Source organism: Loxodonta africana, chromosome 25 (assembly GCF_030014295.1).
Source record: "Loxodonta africana isolate mLoxAfr1 chromosome 25, mLoxAfr1.hap2, whole genome shotgun sequence".
In the NCBI taxonomy this organism is placed as follows: Eukaryota; Metazoa; Chordata; class Mammalia; order Proboscidea; family Elephantidae; genus Loxodonta; species Loxodonta africana.
Genome location: NC_087366.1, coordinates 27,305,001 through 27,324,657, shown reverse-complemented (window position 1 = coordinate 27,324,657; position 19,657 = coordinate 27,305,001). Strand labels below are relative to the sequence as shown.

Here is a 19,657-nt window from a genome sequence, read left to right as displayed (position 1 = left end):
CTATAGGGTCTCTATGAGTCGGAATCGACTCAACAGCACCGGGTTTTTGTGATAATTTTATGCTTAACTTTAAAAGGAACTGACAAACTGTTAGCTGTACCATTTTACATTCCCACCAGCAATGCATGAAAGATTCTGTTTCTCAACATGAATTCTTTGAAAATTCTGGATACAAGTCCTTTATCAGATGTTAGGTTTTACAAATATTTTCAACTCTTCCGTTGCTTGTCTTTTTATTTTCTTAATAGTGTCTTCTGAAGCGTAGAAGTTATGAATTCTAACAAGGTTCAATTTTTTTTTTTTCTTTTATGAAACATGCTCTTGGTGTTGCACACAAGAGATCTATTATTAACCTAAGGTCTTAAAGATTTTCTCTTGTATTTTTTTCTAGCAGTTTTACTGTTACAGTCCCTACATTTAAGTCTGTAATCAATTTTAAGTTATTTTTACGTATGGAGTGAAGTAAAGGTGGAAGTTGATCTTTTTGCATGTTAGTATCCTTTTTTGCCAGCATAATTTATTGAACAGACTACTCTTTCCCCTAATGACTTGCCTGGCACCTCTGTAGACAAACTGACTATAAACGTAAGGATTTATTTCCAGGCTCTCAACTGTATTGCACTGATCTACATGTCTATCTGTACTAAACAAGGAGCATAGTAGACATATACCACCTTCATTGCTAACCGCATGGTTTAAGGATCAGCATGAATTCAATTCCCAAAGTGTAGAAATTGATCCATTATCACCTTCTCACTTCTCTATCCTCACTGCCAGCTGCCTGATTGTATTGGCTAGCTCCAGATGGGTTGGGACCAATTGATGGATCTTACGTGGCCCCTTGCTACACCTTAAGACCCCAGACACCACTCACCAAAGTGGGATGCAGAACGTTTTCTTAATACACTTTGTTATGCCAGTTGACCTAGACGTCCCCTGAAACCATGGTCTCCAGACCCCCGCCTTTGCTACTCCGTCCTTTGAAGTGTTTGGCTGTATTCAGGAAGCTTCTTAGCTTTTGGCTTAGTACAGTTGTGCTGAATTCCCCTGTATTGTGTGCTGTCCTTCCCTTCACCTAAAATAACCCTTGTCTACTATTTACTTAGTGAAGACTCCTCTCCTTCTCTCCCCATCCTCATAACCATCAAAGAATGTTTTCTCCTGTGTTTAAACCTTTTCTCGAGTTCTTATAATAGTGGTCTCATATAATATTTGTCCCTTTGCAGCTAATTTCACTCAGCATGCCTTCTAGATTCATCCACGTTATGAGATGTTTCACAGATTCACTGATGTTCTTTATCGTTGCGTAGTATTCCATTGTGTGAATGATTTATCCATTTATCCGTTGATAGGAACCTAGGTTGTTTCTATCATTTTGCTATTGTAAACAGTGCTGCAATGAATATGGGTGTACATATATCTATTCGTGTGAGGGATCTTATTTCTCTAGGATACATTCCCAGGAGCTGGATTGCTGGATCATATAGTAGGGCTATTTCTAGCTGTTTAAGGAAGTACCAAATCGATTTCCAAAGTGGCTGCACCATTTTATATTATAAGCCCATCAAGAAAATTTTATAATTGTTTATACAGTTGTCCTTTAAATCAGAAAAAACTGCTATAAAAATACACTGTCTTTATTTACCTATGTAATTATCTTTATTTCTTCATGCATATTTGCATTACAGCCTTGTGTCCTTCCTGTTTAACTTTTACTATTTCTTGTACAGCAGGTTTGTCATTAGCAAAGAACTCGCTCAGTTTTTTGTTTATCTGAGAATATTTTAATTCTCTCTTCATATTTTGAAGGATAGTTTTGCTGGATGTAAAATTATTGGTTGACAATTTCTTCCTTTCAAAACTTTGAACGTATTATCACACTGCCTTCTAGTCTCCATGATTTCTCATGACAAGTCAACTGTTAATCTTATTGAGGATCCCTCAATAAGGGATATGTTTAAGGGTGATCTCTTTGAGTTTAAACTCCCTGAAGTTCGTTGGACTTCTCTGATGTGTAGACTGATGTTTCTATCTAATGTGGGAAGATCTGGGCCATTATTTCTTCTTTTTTTTCTACCCCTTTCTTTCCTCATCTTTTGTGACTCCCATTATGTATATTTTGTTATGTTTGCTAGGGTCCCATGGACCTCTGAGGCTCTATTCATTTTTCTTTTGGTCCTACAGACTGGATTATCACTATTGACCTATCTTTAAGTTCACTGATTCTTCTGCCAGTTCAGATTTGTTCATGAGTGCCGCTAATGAAGTTTTCATTTCATTATTTTAACTTTCAACTCCAGAATTTCTACTTTTTTTAAAATTTCTTTTTGCTAATATTCTGTACTTGTAATATTTTCCTTTGTTTAATTAATGCTTGATTTAATTTTTAAATATATTTAAATAATGACTTAAAGTCTCTGGCTAGTAAATCTACCATCCTACCACCTGGATCCCCTTAGAGACAACTTCTATTGACTGAATTTTTCCTGTTTCTTTGTTTATCTCATAATTTTTTGTTGCTGTTAGAAAGTAGACTGTGGTAACTCTGGAATTGGTCCTTCTTACCCAGGGTTTGTTGTTGTTGTTTTTTTGTTACTGTTGGTGGTACTGCTGTTGGTTTGTTTTGTGACTTTCACGGACGAAATCTGTAGAGTCTGTTCTCCCTGTTGTGTGTGGCCACTGAAGTCTCTGCTCAGTTTTTTGTTTTTTATTTATGTTTAATTCTTGTTTTTATTTTTAAGCCTGGCTACATGGAGGTTTATGTTCCTGGATCAGTACAGGTTAGCAGTCAGATTTCCCTAAATGCTTTGAGCCAGTATGTCTCCCACCCTCTACTAAGGGATGTGAGTTGGGGTATGCCTTCAAATGCATAACAAATCTGCCTTAACCTTTGTTTCCTGCTTACACAGAGCCTCAGTGTCAGCCAGAAGTGAGCCACTGAGGTGCTCTCTAGTAATTCCCGGACATGCACACAGCTCTGCATGTACATGCAGTATTCTCCATCTCCAGGAACAAGTCAGAACTTTTCAAAACCCCTTGTGGAAAATTTTTTCCCTAGTTCTATGAAATTTTGGCTGGGCTCTTGTTTGCACCACCTGGTGCTGTAGACTTAAACAGTTGTGATGTTAAACAATTGCATTTGGTTGTTTTCAACAACACCCAGGGGATAAGGCTTTTCAGGCCAAATAGCAACAACACCCAGGAAATGAGGCTTTTAACAGTGAGCAGTGAGTCAGGTTGAATAGTGATAATGCACTAAGAACGGGACTTTTTGAGAAGCTTCAAAACTAGTGTTTCCCTTACAGTAATTGTGAGGTTGCCAGTTTTCAACCCTTCCATAGTATGAAGTTGGTTTATTTTGATAATTTGTCAGTATTTTTGTTGCTAATATGGAGAAGCATTCTCACATTTGCTTATAATTTTTTATTATTGCATTGGCATTAGAGTTCACCTTAAATGACAGCATTTAGCTTTTAACGTGGAGGTGCACATATATAGCTGTAATTCATTTGGTATGTGCTAAAGTAAAAGTGGGAAAAAATTATCCTCAACTGCTGTGCTCCTGCTAAACTTATCATTTATAAAGATTAAACACTTTTACAGTAATTCTGTGATGATTAAGATTGTGTGTCAACTTGGCTGGGCCATGATTCTCAGTGTTCTGGCAGTTGTATAATGTTGTCATCACTCTCCTGTCGAAATCTGATATGTGATCACCCCCATGATGGAATCTGCTGAGTGGTACTGGTGGGGTGGGGCCTGTGGCAGCTCATGGCTCCCTCAGCCTTCATCTCTCCACCTTCCACCACCTACTTCCCTTCCTGCTCACCTTGCAAAGGTTGTTGGCTTGTTCTGGATCCAGCAGCTGTCTCTTGTCTGACCTCTGGTTCTTGAGGCTTGAGCTGCAGCTTACCTGTCCATCTTGGGATTCGCTGATCTTCACAGCTTATGAGCAAGAGTCTTGCTCCTCAACTTGCCTATCTTGGATTTGCCAGCCCCTGCAGCTAAGTGACTCAGCAGAAATCTTGCAGTCTTGCCTGTTGACCTTGGGGATTCCTCCACCGCCACAACCTGTGAGTGGGATCTCTGCTCTCCAACCTGCTCATCCTGGGTTCACCAGCTTCTGCAGCTCCGTGAATTGGGAAAGGGCTCTATCCTGATCCAAGGACTTGGGGCGTTCCAATCCCCACAATCACGTGAGCTGTTCCCTTAATATAAATCTCTCTCCAAATTTATATTTATACGCATTACTGGTTTTGCTTCTCTAAAGAACCCAGCCTAAGACAAATTCTTAATTGAAAAACATTTTCATAATATAAGTACTTAATTTCTTAAGTTATTTCACAGGTTGAAAATAATTTTATATTAAAATAACAGTGTAACATAGTAATATACTACCATATACTACCTTATATTAGGCTAATAAAAAAAAGTAGATGTAGTATGTAAAAAACGTAGGCATATAAGTAAAGGTTAAATTATGTCATTATGTACTGCACAAAGGTTTTATAGTAGCTGGAACTGAGAAAAGTGTTGGGTGGCTAAGATCATATGGCATATGGTACAACAGACAAGGTAACCTCAAAAAAAACTGTACTGCAGTATTCAGAACCAGCTCACTAAGTGAGAGATGTATTTTCAGCAAAATATATACCATCCATCATATTATTGTTACTACTTTGGATTTTATTAGTGTTATATCTTGATTGAATTTAATTAGAATTTGTTTTGGTTTCATAGCCAAGAGCTAGGAACGTAAGAAGATGGTGTAGAGTTTTTATGTAGGCACATACACTAAAGTAACACTATAATAAAAATAGTTTAGGTCAATAGGCAGGGGGTCCACAATAATTTCCTTTCCTTTATAAAGTGGGATCCCTTCATATTTCTGAAGTATAAAAACAATCACCATAGATTAACACGGTTTTAAAAATACTCTTAATAGGTTAGAAATTTAGGGTATAATCCCACTTCTATAACTTTTCCCCTCTTTATTTAAAAAAATGTTCAAATCTATAGGAAAGCTGAAAGAACAGTACAATGAATACCCTTCTACCTTTCAAACTAGACTCAGCACTTGTAAATATTTCACCGTATTTGCTTTATGATTCTCTCTATAAACACACATAGGCATTCTTCTTGTATTTTTTTCCTGAACCAGGTAAATTTCAGACAAAAGGACACTTTATCCTTAAAAATTTTAGCATCTACCATCTATAAACAAAAAGACTCACCTATATCCACATTATCATATCATACTCAAGAAAACTATTACTGACATAATTTAATATGCATTCTATTTTTAAATATTCCGTGTTATGGACTGAATTGTATCACCCAAAATATATACTGAATTCCTGGCCCTTGTATCTGTGGATGTTTCTGTGTTACTGCAGTCGTACCAGTGTAGGGGAATCTAAACCTAATCACTTCTAAGTTATAAAAAAGACCAGAACAGACACAGAGACACACAGACACTGGGGAAGACAAACACCATGTGGAGTCACCTAGAAGCCAAGGAATGCCAAGGCACCAAGGAATACCTGGAGTTATTGACAAGGAAGGTATCAACATGGTCAAGACCTTGACTTAGAATTTTAGCCTGCTAAGCTCTGAGAAAATAAATTTTTGTTCTTTAAAGTCACCAATTTGTGGTATCTGTGTTACAACAGCTCTAGGTAACTAAGACATCTCTTCAACTGCTTAAAAAATGTTCTGAATAACTATTTTTCTAAGTGTCAATCAAGAATCCCTCAACATCATTTACTGTCCATGTTTCTTTCATCTCCTTTTATATACAAGAATTTCAAATATTATTAAACATTCAGGACAGTTGTTTTACAGAATGTTCCACACATCTGAATTTGTCTGAATGATCATTCATTATTATGTTCAAGTTAAGAATTTTGGCAACAATAATATACAGTTGTTGGTCATTTCTACTGTATCACATCAGAAGGCATATAATGTTTGTTTGTTCCAGTGATAATGCTAAATTTGATTCCCTTGCCATCAAGGCAATTCCAACTTATAGTGACCCTACAGGACAGAGTGGAACCGCTCCATCCAAGGGTTTCCAAGGAGCTGCTGGTAGATTCGAACGGCCGACCTTTTGGTTAGCAGCCGAGCTCTTAACCACTGCACCATCGGGGCTCCAAATTTGATTAGTTAGGTAGATGTCCATGGTCTTGTCAATGTAAAGTACACCTGTTTCTTTTATTTTAATTTTTCAACCAAATTATGCTACTGCTACAAACATTAAGATAAACACCAAAACATTTTACTTTTTTGTACATCTAAATGTCAATTCTCAGCAAATAACCAAATACTAAATCCTACAAATATTCTCTTCAGGCCAGTAAGACTGATCAACACTTCATGCCTCACAGAAAATCAATGCTAAATGACAAGTTGACGTCAATATTATTACCACTTACAGAAATACAATTGCAAATGCCAACATTCTTCAGCGGTATTAGGAGCCTGGGAACAGGTTAAAATACTTTTAAAAAGCTGCTTTTGACTCTAGGGACCTTTGATATATAGTGAAAGGAGACCTTTAATCTTTCTTAATATCCCCTTAAACAGGCTTTCCAAATAACATATAAATTACCTCAAAATTTCAGTTGACTTGAAAGACAAAGTAATTTGGTGGCAATGACTCACAACCTATATTTGATCCAGATGATTTAGAACTGTGCTGTCCAGTCAGTAGCCATTAGCCAGCCACATGTGGTTATTAAATTTAAATTACTTAAAGTTAAATAATACTAAAAAATCCATTTTCTTTGTCACACTAGCTACATTTCAAACGTTCAACAGCCATGTGTAGCTAGAATTACTATACTGGTCAACACATATATAAAACATTTTCATCAGTGCAGAAAGTTTTATTGGACAGCTCTGATAGCAAATATCTGAATTAGTAAATATTCTATAAATATCTATAAAAACCCACTGCCATCGAGTCGATTCTGACTCATAGTGACCCCACAGGGCAGAGCAGAACTGCCCCATAGAGTTTCCAAGAAGTGCCTGGCGTATTTGAACTGCAATTCTATTTTCATTTAAAAAAAAGAAAAAAAGGAAAAAGGACAGTAACCGAATAGGAGAAGAAACTTTAAATAGGTAGATGGTTATGTTTGTATTGTGTGAGTTAATTCTCCCTTCCTTTTTTTTCGTTACTCTAATCCCAAAAGCAGAGCGTGCTTGCCTTACCATGTTAATCAATCAGTGAAAATTTTCTAAAGAGTGTGGGATTCAAACTGCCCAATAAAAGGAACTGTTTTGCCACAAAGGGAAATATACGTATGTATTACTATAATTATATACCTATTACATATGCCATCCCCACTTTGAAACGACAATAGTAAAAAAAAAACCCAAACCCACTGTCACTGAGTCGATTCTGACTCACAGCAGCCCCACGGGGTTTTCAAAGCTGTAAATCTTCACGGAAGCAGACTGCACAACAGCTGGTGGGTTTCTAACTGCAGCCGAGTGCTTTAACCACTGTGTCACCAAAGCTGAGATATTTACTGAAAGAGGATGAGGACAAAAAGAAGGAGGGATAGAAAAACTAGATGATGATTATGGGCCTTGAAATGCTAAGATAATCTGGAAAATCATTTTGCAATCTGAAATTTCTATCTGTGGTCTGTGATGTCTTATTTGTTCTTAATGGACCAGTATAAGCTTCCTTTATTAATGAGCAAACCTGACTTGGCTCTATTTCCTGCTGGGGTTTCCTCCTCGTACAGCTTTTATCTGTGCTGCCTTCACACACCATACATCAATTATTATATTATTAATAAATCATTCTCTTTGGACTGAAATGTTTTACAAAGGCTAAAACCTATTCCAAAAACCTGTCAAAAGTCAAATTTATATATAATTTTAATTGACATATGAAAAATGTTTGATTTATTATTTATCCAAAAAGGACCTTTCATAGCTTAATGACAGTCTACATATGACTTTGCTAAACCAGTTGCCGTGTACTCAAATTTCACTCACGACAACCTCATGTATGTCAGAGTAGAACTATGATCCATAGGGTTTTCAATGGTTGATTTTTTTTTTTTTTTTGATAACATGCTCAGTTAGTAGCTGAGCATGTTAACTATTTGCACCACCCAGGGACTCCATAACTTTACTAGTATCTAAATAATTCTTTAGTTTAAAAGCATGGATTGTAGGGAAAAAAAAACAAAACTCCAAGCTTATTTAAATACATGAACATGAGTACACAAACATTCTGGCTACCTCTATAGTAAAAGGCATAAAATTTTGAAGGTTACTTTGTGAGTACTTGTTGTGTTTTGTTTTGTTTTTTTTTTCAAAAATATAGATGTTTTGCAACTGCTATAAGGGATTATTCAGCTTTTATGGAATTAGAAAAGCTAATCAGGCTTCATAATCTTTAAGACTTCATTCCTGTAAATGCTCCTTAACCTTTGGGGCAAGAGAGCTAGTTGATTTCTTGAAGCTACTCTCTCTCCAACATGAAGAAAACAAAAATCCTGACAACTGGACCAATAAGTAACATTATGCTAAACAGAGAAAAGATTGGAGTTGTCAAGGATTTCAATTTCCTTGGACCCACAATCAACACCCATAGAAGCAGCAATCAAGAAATCAAAAGACGCACTACACATTGGGTAAATCTGCTGCAAAAGACCTCTTTAAAGTGTTAAGAAGCAAAGATGTCACCTTGATTACTAAGGTGTGCCTGACTCAAGCCACGGTGTTTTCAATCATCTCATGTGCATGTGAAAGCTGGATGATGAATAAGAAGAATTGGTGCCTTTGATTTATGGTGCTGGCGAAGAATATTGAATATACTCATGGACTGCCAAAAGAACAAATCTGTCTTGGAAGAAGTGCAGCCAGAATGCTCCTTAGAAGGATGGCGAGGCTACATCTCACATAATTTGGAGATGTCACCTGAAGGGATCAGTCCCTGGAGAAGGACATCAAGTTTGGTAGAGTAAAGGGTCAGTGAAAAAGAGGAAGACCCTCAATGAGATGGAATGACACAGTGGCTGCAACAATGGGCTCAAGCATGACAGGGATTGTGAGGATGGTGCAGGACTGGGCAGTGTTTCATTCTGCTGTACGTGGGGTCGCTATGAGTTGGAACCTACTCTACAGCACCTAACAACATCTCTTCAAATATATAAAGTATTAGTATTTTACCTTCACGTTTCAAGTGGGGATGAAAAGGGCTCATAAAGAACTTAGATTTTTAGAAAAGAAGTGGGATTTGATAAGAGGTGAAAAGTAAAGCGGAAAGGGAAACAGTAAGTGAGAGCACGCATTTAGTTTCTTAGCTAAAGCATGAAGTTACATCCACCTCTGAAAAACTGTACTACAGGCCCCACACCTCAAGCCTCCTGGCCCATCACCAGGGCATCAATCACTGTCTGCTTTCATCAGCACGAGTCCAGAGAAAGCGTTGCTGGGCGCTTCATTAACTACTGAATTACTGATGATTTCAGCAACAGAGGTGATGCTGCCTAGTTGTAACCTTTGCCACTATTAAGTAGAAATCATTCATTTATTTCAAAAATATATTTTTCCACTGTTTGTTGGAAGTCATTACCACCAGAACAGGTGGTTACATTTTGTAACTGCAATCTCTTTCGGCCATATGGACATTTAAAACAAAGAAAAATTCCATTTGCTAACGAAGCAGTTTCACAATACATGTGAAAAAAAAAAAATTAAAGTCTAAGAGGTGTAACTGAAACCTCTCCTCACTCATAGCTGTATATGAATTTAAGAAGTTTACAACCTGAAATCCAAATCCAATTTTGGCTCTGTACTTTAAAAGCTGTTGTAAACAAGGTGAGTAGTATATTTTTTTCCTCGTTTATCTCAATCTAATCAATATAACAAAACATTAGTAATTATCCTACAAATATAAAGATTTAGTAATCTACTATATGTAATAGCAGAGGATATAATGATGAACAAGAAAGAAAAGTTCCCTGCCTTTGTTGTGCTTACATTCAGGTATGGCAGACAGACAAAAACATGTTCACATACAACAAAGGAAAAGGAATGATCAGGGGAATTTCCCTTAGGTAGGGTTGTTGGGAATGCCTCACAGAGACAGAACAGATCAATGGATTTAGCAACACAGAGGTAATTTGGTGATGATGGTAAGAACACTTTCAGTGGAAAGATGGTGGCAGAACCTGACTGTAGTGGGCTAAAGTGTGAATGGGAGAGGAAAGGTAGAGATTCTTTTATAGTAGGATGGAAAAAAAAAAAAGGATGGAATTTAACAGGTAAAATGTATACGACTCAATTGAATACGTGCAGTAAGATCTCTGGCTTGGAGCACTGCATGTATGATAACTGTCACTCAACAGAAAGAGGAAATAACAACAGAAGAGCAATGGTTTGGAAAGGAAAGATAACAACAGTTGGATTCTGGATGTTAAGCTTGAGTTGCCAATAAACACCCAGGGATTTCTCCTAACTTGAATATAAGGGTCTGGAATTCTTGAGCTAAGTGTGAGTTCAATATAAAGATTTTGGAGTCAGCTATCTCTACTGAGTAACTGAGTAGATAAAATAACCCACGGAGAATTTACAGAGTGACAAGATAACAGAACGTCAATGAGTATCTACACTTAAAACACAAATAAAGAAAAAGATAACTGAAAAGTATAGATGAGACAGGTATGAAGAAAACCAGAGGGTGTGGTGTCTTAGAACCCAAGGGATGATAACTGAGTGGTGAACAAAGTTGAAAGCTATTAAGAGATCAAGTAAGATAAAGACTCGGATTTCGTAACTTTGAGGTTGCAGGTGATCTTAGTGAGAGGAATTTCTGTGTAAATGTAGGAACAGAACCCAGACTGCAGTGAATTGAGGAGGCTGTGGTGAGGAAAAATTCTTTCATTTTTTTCTCTCTCTCCTTTCCTCTCCTTCTTCCTTTCCTTGAGTCCCTCGCTTGCTCCCTCCTTTCTTTCTTGAAAGTGTGGTGAAATCGCACATATCTGAAATGCTGATAAGCAATACTGACAGAAAAGAACAGAGAGGTAAGCACCTTTAATTCAACTTCTATAAAATAACTACTTGTCTGAACTTTTTCTGAAATTTGTAATAAACTTATGCTGTGTTTACATATCTATCTTTATATGAGAACTATTCCTCTCAGAAGACAGGCCTGGCGACCTGCTTCTGAAAGGTCATAGCCTTGAAAATTCTGTGGAGCAGTTCTTCTACTCTGCACACACAGGCTCCCTTATGAATCATACAACAAAAACAACAACAAATAATAATAAATATTCTCTTTTCTCCCAGGGAGCAAAACTGTTACATTCCAAGGTTGCTGTTGTGTGCCACTGAGTTGATTCCGACTCATAGCGACCCTATATGAATAAATGAAAAAGGTAACTAAAAAGCCCAGGGGCCTCTGGACGAATTTACAGCATTATCTTTCTGAGTTTAAATTTTAAAAGGGAGAAAACCCAGGTTTGTAAACTTGGAGACACAGGTCTCATCTTCCCTGTGGATGGATTTATTCATACTCTGAAGGGGAAGGGCCCAGGATCCTTTGCCCTCAACCAAAAAGACGTTTCACCTCACATGTAGGACTTATCCATTTGGCTTTCATCATGTTGACTGCAGGGTGCTGAACACTGGAGGACTGAAGTTGCAATGTTATTCTGGCTGCTGATTTTGCTGTGAGTAAAATAAAACCCTAATCTCTGACCGAGATGCCTGATGCTTCTGAAAGCATCTGTATCTATATACATGTATCAATATCCATATTACGATCACTCGAGTAGGGTAACCATGTAGACTCTTTACAGTCTCTGACTTAACATACAGCTTTTGCTTGTTTGAAAATGCCTTTATTTTGCCTTCATTTGTTAAAGGTATTTTCACTGGATATAGAATTCTGGGTTTACATTTTTTTTTCTAGCACTTTGTGTGTTTCTTGTTTTCGGGCCTCCATAGTTTCTGATTAAGTCTGCTATAATTTTTATCTTTATTTCACCATACACATTTGTTTTTTTGACTGCATCAAGATGCTCTCTTTGTTTTCCATGGTTTGACTATGATGTGCTTAGATGTTTTCTGTTTGTCTGATTTTGTTCTTCTCCTGACTGGAGTTCTAAGAGCTCTTGTAATTTGTGGTTATTGTCCTTCATCAATCTTGGAAAATTCTTGGTCATTATCTCTTTGAATATTTCTTCTGCCCCCTTCTCTCCCTCTTCTTCTGTGATACTGTTCCACAGCTCCTGGAAGCTCTATTCTATTTCCCTCCCGACTCTCTTCTTTGTGTTTCATTTTGTGTAACTTCTATTGACCTGTATTTGAGTTCACTGATTTCTTTTTTAGCTTGAGCCTAATCGTTGATAAGCACATCAAAAGAATCCTTCATTTTTTTATATCAAGATTTGCATTTCTAGTATTTTCATTTTACTTCTTAAAATCACCTTCCAGCTCGCCACTGAAATTGATCTTTTCAAGTACGTTGTCTACCTTTTCCACTCAATCCTTTAACATTAAAAATTTTTGTCTGATACCCCAAAATCTAAAATATTAATACTGTAAGCAGAAGTACACCTTCCAGTGTGAATATCTACAGAGCCTGCTTCTAAATTCCGGCATACTTAGAAGAAAACTACATTTAGTTTGCCTGGTGCAGCTTTCCTTCCCAACACGAATTTACAACAGTAAAAGCTCACTCTTCCCTTGTTCACTTAGCAGTAGTATCTTTTAGGTACCCTGCCAAAAAATTTTAACACACATGTTGGCAAATTTGGTCTCACAATTTAGTTGGCTGTCTCTTCGACATTAGCAATGCTATACAGCCAGTTAGAAACAAAGTCTGATAAAATAACTGAGAAGAATAAATATAAGGCAGTCAATTCTGCCCTGATAAAAGGTAACTAACAATATTAGCAAAATCTCAGACATTGTTATTTGATTAGTAGTGTAAAAAAGGCATTCACCTATTTTTCCTGGCATGACAGAAGAATCATGCAGGGGGAGTTAATGAGGAGTGAATTGGTGGTAAGGAAAACAGAACAGGAATGTGTGTGTAGAACTGTGAGGAATAGGTCCAAGCAGGGATATCTGGGCCATTGGTGAGTGTAGAGTGGCAAGTATAGAAACTAGTAGAGAAAGACTGAGAGGGAGAGAGAGGAAGTGGAATGGATGGACAGATAGATGGACTGACTGACTTGAGGCAAGATGGGAGTGAGGTAGGAGGGCAGAGGAGAAAGGAGTATGACAGCGAGAGAGAGAGAGAGAGAGAGAGAGAGAGAGAGAGAAGAAAAAGGGTAGAAGAAAAGGACAGATGGGGGAGGAGGAAAAAGAAGGGAGAAGAGGGAGTGAAAGGGATGGAGGAGAAAGGGAAAGAAGGGGGAGTTGAGAGAAAAAGGAAGAGAGGAAGAGCAGGCAAGCTAGAAGTTTTGGAGCTTCTGAACTTCTGTCTACATCCCACAGGTCGTTCTATAACAGCAGACAGAGGCCAGGTATTAAAATTTGTGTATTAATTAATAAAACAAAAAACAACCCTACCAAAACTCCTTCATTTATGCCATAAAAGAAATAGAATTTTTGTAATGAGAAATATTTCATCTTTTTATATAACAATGCACAGTTCTTCATTTAAAGATGAATCTATCAATTCAACCATCGAGCACCTACTTTTTGACCAGTACTGGCCATTCCATGACTCTCTACCATCTATAAACATCCACCTTCATATGCCCCCAATTTAACTAAGAGCAAACATCTAACTTTAATCTCTAAAAGAATTTTGAAAAACTATACCTGCATAAATTTTTAAATCGACTTCTAAAACTTTTAATCATATATTTAAATAGTTGCAAGAACTGTAATCTATAACATGTTATTAAATACTGACATTTTAAAACATAAATTCTAAATGTATCCAATGAAGTCTAAACACCAGGCTGATCTGATGTTCAACAGCATCCATTTAAAAAATACATGAACAAGATACTGTTTAATAGTAGAAAATTTTATATAACTTATTTTCCCCTTGGATATGTATATTCATTCCCCTTAAAAAATAAAATTTACCCTAGTGATTTTAAGTCTTTTTATGTCTAATAATACTTAGCATCCTATCTTCTCTGAAAAGGAAGAGAGGGATGTATGTAAATACAAACATTACTTTCCTGTAATAAGCTCTAGGTGCAAGAATTTTTTTTTCATGAGTTACCATTAAAATTATTATTAGTACACAACTGATAAGAAGTATTACAAGTTTAAGAATAATTATTAAACAAAAGATATTATTGTATTGGAAATATACCTCTTAATAAGAGGTTTACGGCATTTTCTCCTGCCTCTTCTTTGTCCCCACTTTGTTCTGTTATCTGCAAATAAGTATTATATACTCTTAGAATTCCATTCTTATTGTTCAGCATTAGTTCCATTCTATTTTTCATTGCTTATGCTCATAAAAAAGGGCCCTGGTGGTGCCTTGGTTAAGTGCTTGGCTGCTAACTGAAAGGTTGGCAGTTTGAACCCACCAGCCACTGCTTGGGACAAAGATGTGGCAGTCTGCTTGTGTAAAAATTTACAGCCTTGGAAACCATATGGGGCAGCTCTACTCTTTCCTATGGGGTCACTATGAGTTGGAATTGACTTGGTGGCAACTCATTTTTCTTGTGGTATGTTTATAAAGATATGTTCATAGATACCAAAAGTTTGCTCACAGTAATGCTACTCAATTTTTTTAACCCCAAGTTTATGCCAAAAATCATAATCTACTATAAAAAATTATTTTTAACAATCTATCAATCATCTCATGTCTTGATTAAACCATCGTTCAGTTTTATTGAATACAAAGAAGTAGAACCATATATCCTGTTACTGAGTAATTAAAGAATTATTTATATTCACAATTTTTGCAAAGTACCAAAACAGCTTTATCCATATTAATCAAATATACAGGATCATAACCACCTACTCTAAGCCCTTGGGGAAGGTAAGTTTCATAATCCTGAATTTTTTGGATCTTGAAAGGTAGTAAGGTTCACATAATATAACACTCCCCAAAAAAGGAGGAAGTCAGCATCCTATAATCAAACACACTGATACTGCTACTATAAAACTTATGAACAATTACACTATGTTGATATATAAAGATAAATAGCTCTGCTCCAGATCAGATCTTATCATCAAATGAGTAATGAATGAATTTTTGGTATTCAGAGCTTTTTTGGATTTTCTAATTGCAGATTAAATATATCTATTTATTAACATGATATTCTCAAAAAGCCTACAAAAAAGCCCTGAAAATACTGTCATTTTAATATAACTTTGCTAAAATAGTATTTTAGGAACATTATTTTGGTATCCACATTTGTTTTTATCTTATTATGTATTTTAAAAGTATTCTGTCAAAAGCTTCACATTACAGATTTACCTCAACAATTTATATATATATTTATTTAAAAAACCTTTCAGTTTTCAAATCAGAGTGTTAATATGCATCCCTGTAACTACCTCACTTCTGAATTCTGTTTCTATGACAAATAAATGGATAAACAGACAAGATGTAATTTACTGCCTAACTGAAGTAAGGAGATCCACTTTCAATATTTTGTGATAACGGGCTCTTGCTTTACTCTCCTGGCACTTACTTTCAGGAACAACGCATACATATTTACGACGACAGTCAAAGGAGGGAAGATGTCCTTTAAAGGAAAACTGCATTCCCTTTCACTGTTTCACTCAACCAATATCTAAAGTAAAAACATCATAACATGGTATAAAACATCCTTTTTATAATGCTACATTTCACTCTTAGTAGAAATACTTCTTAGACAAAAAAAGACAGAAACTTACCCTGGTACCAATGTTTAGAATCATCCCTTTTATAGCCCTGACGTTTTTGCACCCTGGAACAATGTATCATCTTAAGATTCAGAATGATGAGAGATATTGCCTTTCTTTTGTGAAACAGGAGAAAAGCTATTGTAAAAGTCATGTGAAGAAGGCTTGAAGCACTTAGTGATGAAAATCAAAGACCACAGCCTTCAGTATGGATTGCATCCCAACATAAAGAAAACAAAAATCCTCACAACTGGACCAATGAGCAACATCATGATAAACAGAGAAAAGATTGAAGTTGTCAAGGATTTCATTTTACTTGGATCCACAATCAACAGCCATGGAAGCAGCAGTCAAGAAATCAAAAGACACATTGCATTGGGTAAATCTGCTGCAAAGGACCTCTTTCAAGTGTTGAAGAGCAAAGATGTCACCTTGAAGACTAAGGTGCCCCTAACCCATGCCATGGTATTTTCAATTGCATCATATGCATGTGAAAGCTGGACAATGAATAAGGAAGACCGAAGAAGAATTGATGCCTTTGAATTGTGGTGTTGGCGAAGAATATTGAATATACCATGGACCGCCAAAAGAACGAACAGATCTGTCTTGGAAGAAGTACAACCAGAATGCTCCTTAGATGCAAGGATGGCAAGGCTTCGTCTTACATACTTTGGACATGTTGTCAGGAGGGATCCGTCCCTGGAGAAGGACATCATGTTGGGTAATGTACAGGGTCAGTGGAAAACAGGGAGAACCTCAATGAGATGGACTGACACAGGGCCTGCAACAATGGACTCAAGCATAACAATGATTGTGAGCATGGTGCAAGATCGGACAGTGTTCTGTGGTATATAGGGTCACTATGAGTCAGAACAGACTCGACGGTACCTAACAACAACAATGTAATACATTCATTATAAATATTAAAACCTAAATATTATAAATATTAAAACAATTTTTCAGCATCCTACAGTCAGTTAAAACTTATTAAAAGACAGTAATTAATCAGCACTACTGTTAAAGTAAAAGCAGTAGAGTCTAGAAAGTGATTTATACAGATTAAGATTAATTCAGGACCACATTAATAAGACAGATGCAACTAAAATATTAATAGGTATAAGCATTGGACTTCTACATCAGAAGGTCACGAAAAAGATGAGATAGTAATGAGTACATGAAAAGAATGCTGGCTTAGATAGGCTTTCAAGCTCTTGGCTTGTAATACTGATATGGCAATCTACATACTCTATCTTAAACTAGGATCTCGGGGGGGGGGCAGGAATGGTCACATTTTGTTTTCTCAATTGAGCTCTTTAAGATAATGTTCACCATGGTTTCTGTCTAAAGAATATCTATAACTCAGATACTAATGGCTGAATGTTACATTTTTTGCAGAGGCTCTGTATATCTCTTCTCAATATTCTCACTCCAATTCTCTCAATAAAGAAATAATAGTTAAGATTATTTCTCTACCATGTTTACATATACCTTATATATATATATCTTATATATATATTTATATATTCTCTCTCTCTCGTCAATTCCGACTCATAGCAACCCTATAGGACAGAGTAGAACTGCCCCATAGGGTTTCCAAGGAGCGCCTGGTGGATTCGAACAGCTGACCTTTTGGTTAAGAGCTGTAGGTCTTAACCACTATATCCGATCTTGCAAACAGAATGCGAAAATACCAAATAAAGGTTCTAATCAAGAAACATGTTTTCAATTTTCTAACATGGTTTTTTCAAAAATATTTAAAGTATTTCTAATAACAGATTTACAATAATCTACAACAGTATGCCATTCTTAGAACTGTCTTTTAAAACCTAAATGAAGAAAAACACATTATCTGAAACCCTTTCAGGAGAACACATATATTAGGATGTAAAATTCATACCTTTTTCTGTCACTTAGTGAATTTTTGAAGGCTGTATAAACAACAACAATCTTGCTTAACTCTGGCTTGGGGCTTATTTTAATAATTCCCTTAAAAATAAATTATCCTAGTGGCAGCGCTGTATGAGTGTTCACTGTTGCAAAAAAGAAACACAAATGATATAGCTGAGCCTGAAGCAACCTACTGGGAAAGGATACAACAAAAATTAAATAGTCTCAATCTTTCATGAAGAAAAACTTGAGAGGGACTACTCTGTCTGTTCATTTAGGCCATTTACACTTACAACCACCCAAACATAAGTCAATATTAAGAGGTTTTTACAGTGATATCTTAAAAGTCATCAAGAAAAAGAAATTATTTAATAGTATCTTCTGCGTATATGTACATGTCTTAGCATATACCAACAAAATTATTTTTAGCGTTTAAATTATTTACCTTCTTTCTAGCTCTTTAAAAAACTTTCTGACTGAGAAAAATAGCCTACATATAGAAAAATATATAAAATGCATCTGGATAGTTTCAGCCCCTTTTTAACTACTACCCTGGTTAAGAATTTAATTATTCCTATTCCTTAAAAGCCTCCTGTATATCACATTTTCTTTTTCTCCATCTGAGAGGTAAGCACTATTCTGGAAATAGTTATAATCATTCCCTTGCTTTTCTTTATGGTTTTTATCACCAATGTATACAACCCTAAATAATACATTGTTTGCTTTGCCTCTTCATAAATGTAATTGTACTGTGTACTCTTCCGTGATTTTCTTTCACTCATCATTTAGGCTTGTTACTTGTCTACACTGATTCACAGAGCTGCAGTTCATTCATTTTCAATGCTGAATATATTATACATTATGAAATTCCTATCCATAGACATTTGTGCTATTTCTAGTTTTTTGCGATGGCAAACAATGCTACTATAAACATTATGTAAATATGTTTCTCCAGGGCAGGGCTTTTCAAATTTCAGAATGTGTAAGAATCACCTGGGGGATCTGACAAAACAGGTTCCTGGGGTCCTACCCCAAAAAAGGCTGATTTGGTAGGTCTTGAATAGTATTTGAGAATCTGCATTTCTTAAAAGCTCCCAGGTCATGATGATGCTGCTGATCTGCAGACCACACTTTGAACAGTAAAGGCTGTAGAGTGTACATATCTTTTTCTTACTTAGTTGAAGGAATTCTTCATGTAATATGGATGCTAACCCTTTGTCATTTATGTCTTTTCTAAATATCTTCCCCCAATTAGTAATTTTTTTAACGAAATAAGTCATCACAGTTATTATTTGATAAAGAGATATTTTTAATTTTATTGTAGCCAAATGTACCCAGCTTTGCCTTTATGGTTTATTCCTTTCATATCTTAAAGCCTACTCCCCTACAAGATCATGGAGACAGCTTCCCATATTATCTTCTCAGTACTTTATGGTTTAGCTGTTCACGTGAGGTCATTCAGTCATTTGGAATTTAGTTTCTGTATAGTATGAGGTAGAGGTCAAATTTCATATTCCCATACAGATACCAACAGTCTGAGCATGGAAAGTACATTTCCCAACTCCTATGCAAAAAATAACATCTTTGCAGATACCAAATATCCATACGTTTGTGAGTTTCTTTCTGAACTCTCTATTCTGTTCCACTTGTCTACTCCCATGCCAAAATAAAAACTGTTTTCATTTAACTTTCCATATCCCTGTTTTAAATGTGTCTCTTGTAAAGAGCACATTGTTGCTTTTTGAAGATTTTAACTAGTCTATTAATCTGCTTTTTATCCAGAGCAATTAAGCCATTTCCATTTACTATAATTCAATACATTTTAATTTCTATCTACCATCTTATTTTCTACTTTTTATTTATCCTGGAGTTTCTATGCCCTCCCCACTCCCCACCTTTCCTTTCTTGCTTTCTTTTGGTTCAACCA

At 36.1% G+C, this 19,657-nt stretch overlaps 1 protein-coding gene across 6 annotated transcripts in view; it reads right to left on the bottom strand.

The window, feature by feature from the left end:
- The window catches only part of COP1 (COP1 E3 ubiquitin ligase), a 251,325-nt gene that overhangs the window by 67,315 nt on the left and 164,353 nt on the right, over positions 1-19,657 (bottom strand). Inside the window, exons 16-17 of one of the 6 annotated variants that reach the window (XM_064276606.1) lie at positions 14,315-14,378; positions 7,442-7,538 (exon numbers count right to left, since the gene is read on the bottom strand). The exons of 4 other annotated variants lie outside the window; for them this stretch is intronic. In XM_064276606.1, the coding sequence (XP_064132676.1) occupies positions 7,487-7,538; positions 14,315-14,378 (116 nt within the window). In that variant the 3' untranslated portion in view covers positions 7,442-7,486. Of the gene's footprint in view, positions 1-7,441; positions 7,539-14,314; positions 14,379-19,657 lie in introns of those variants that run through there. One more of the 6 variants, XR_010319394.1, reaches the window with a different exon arrangement.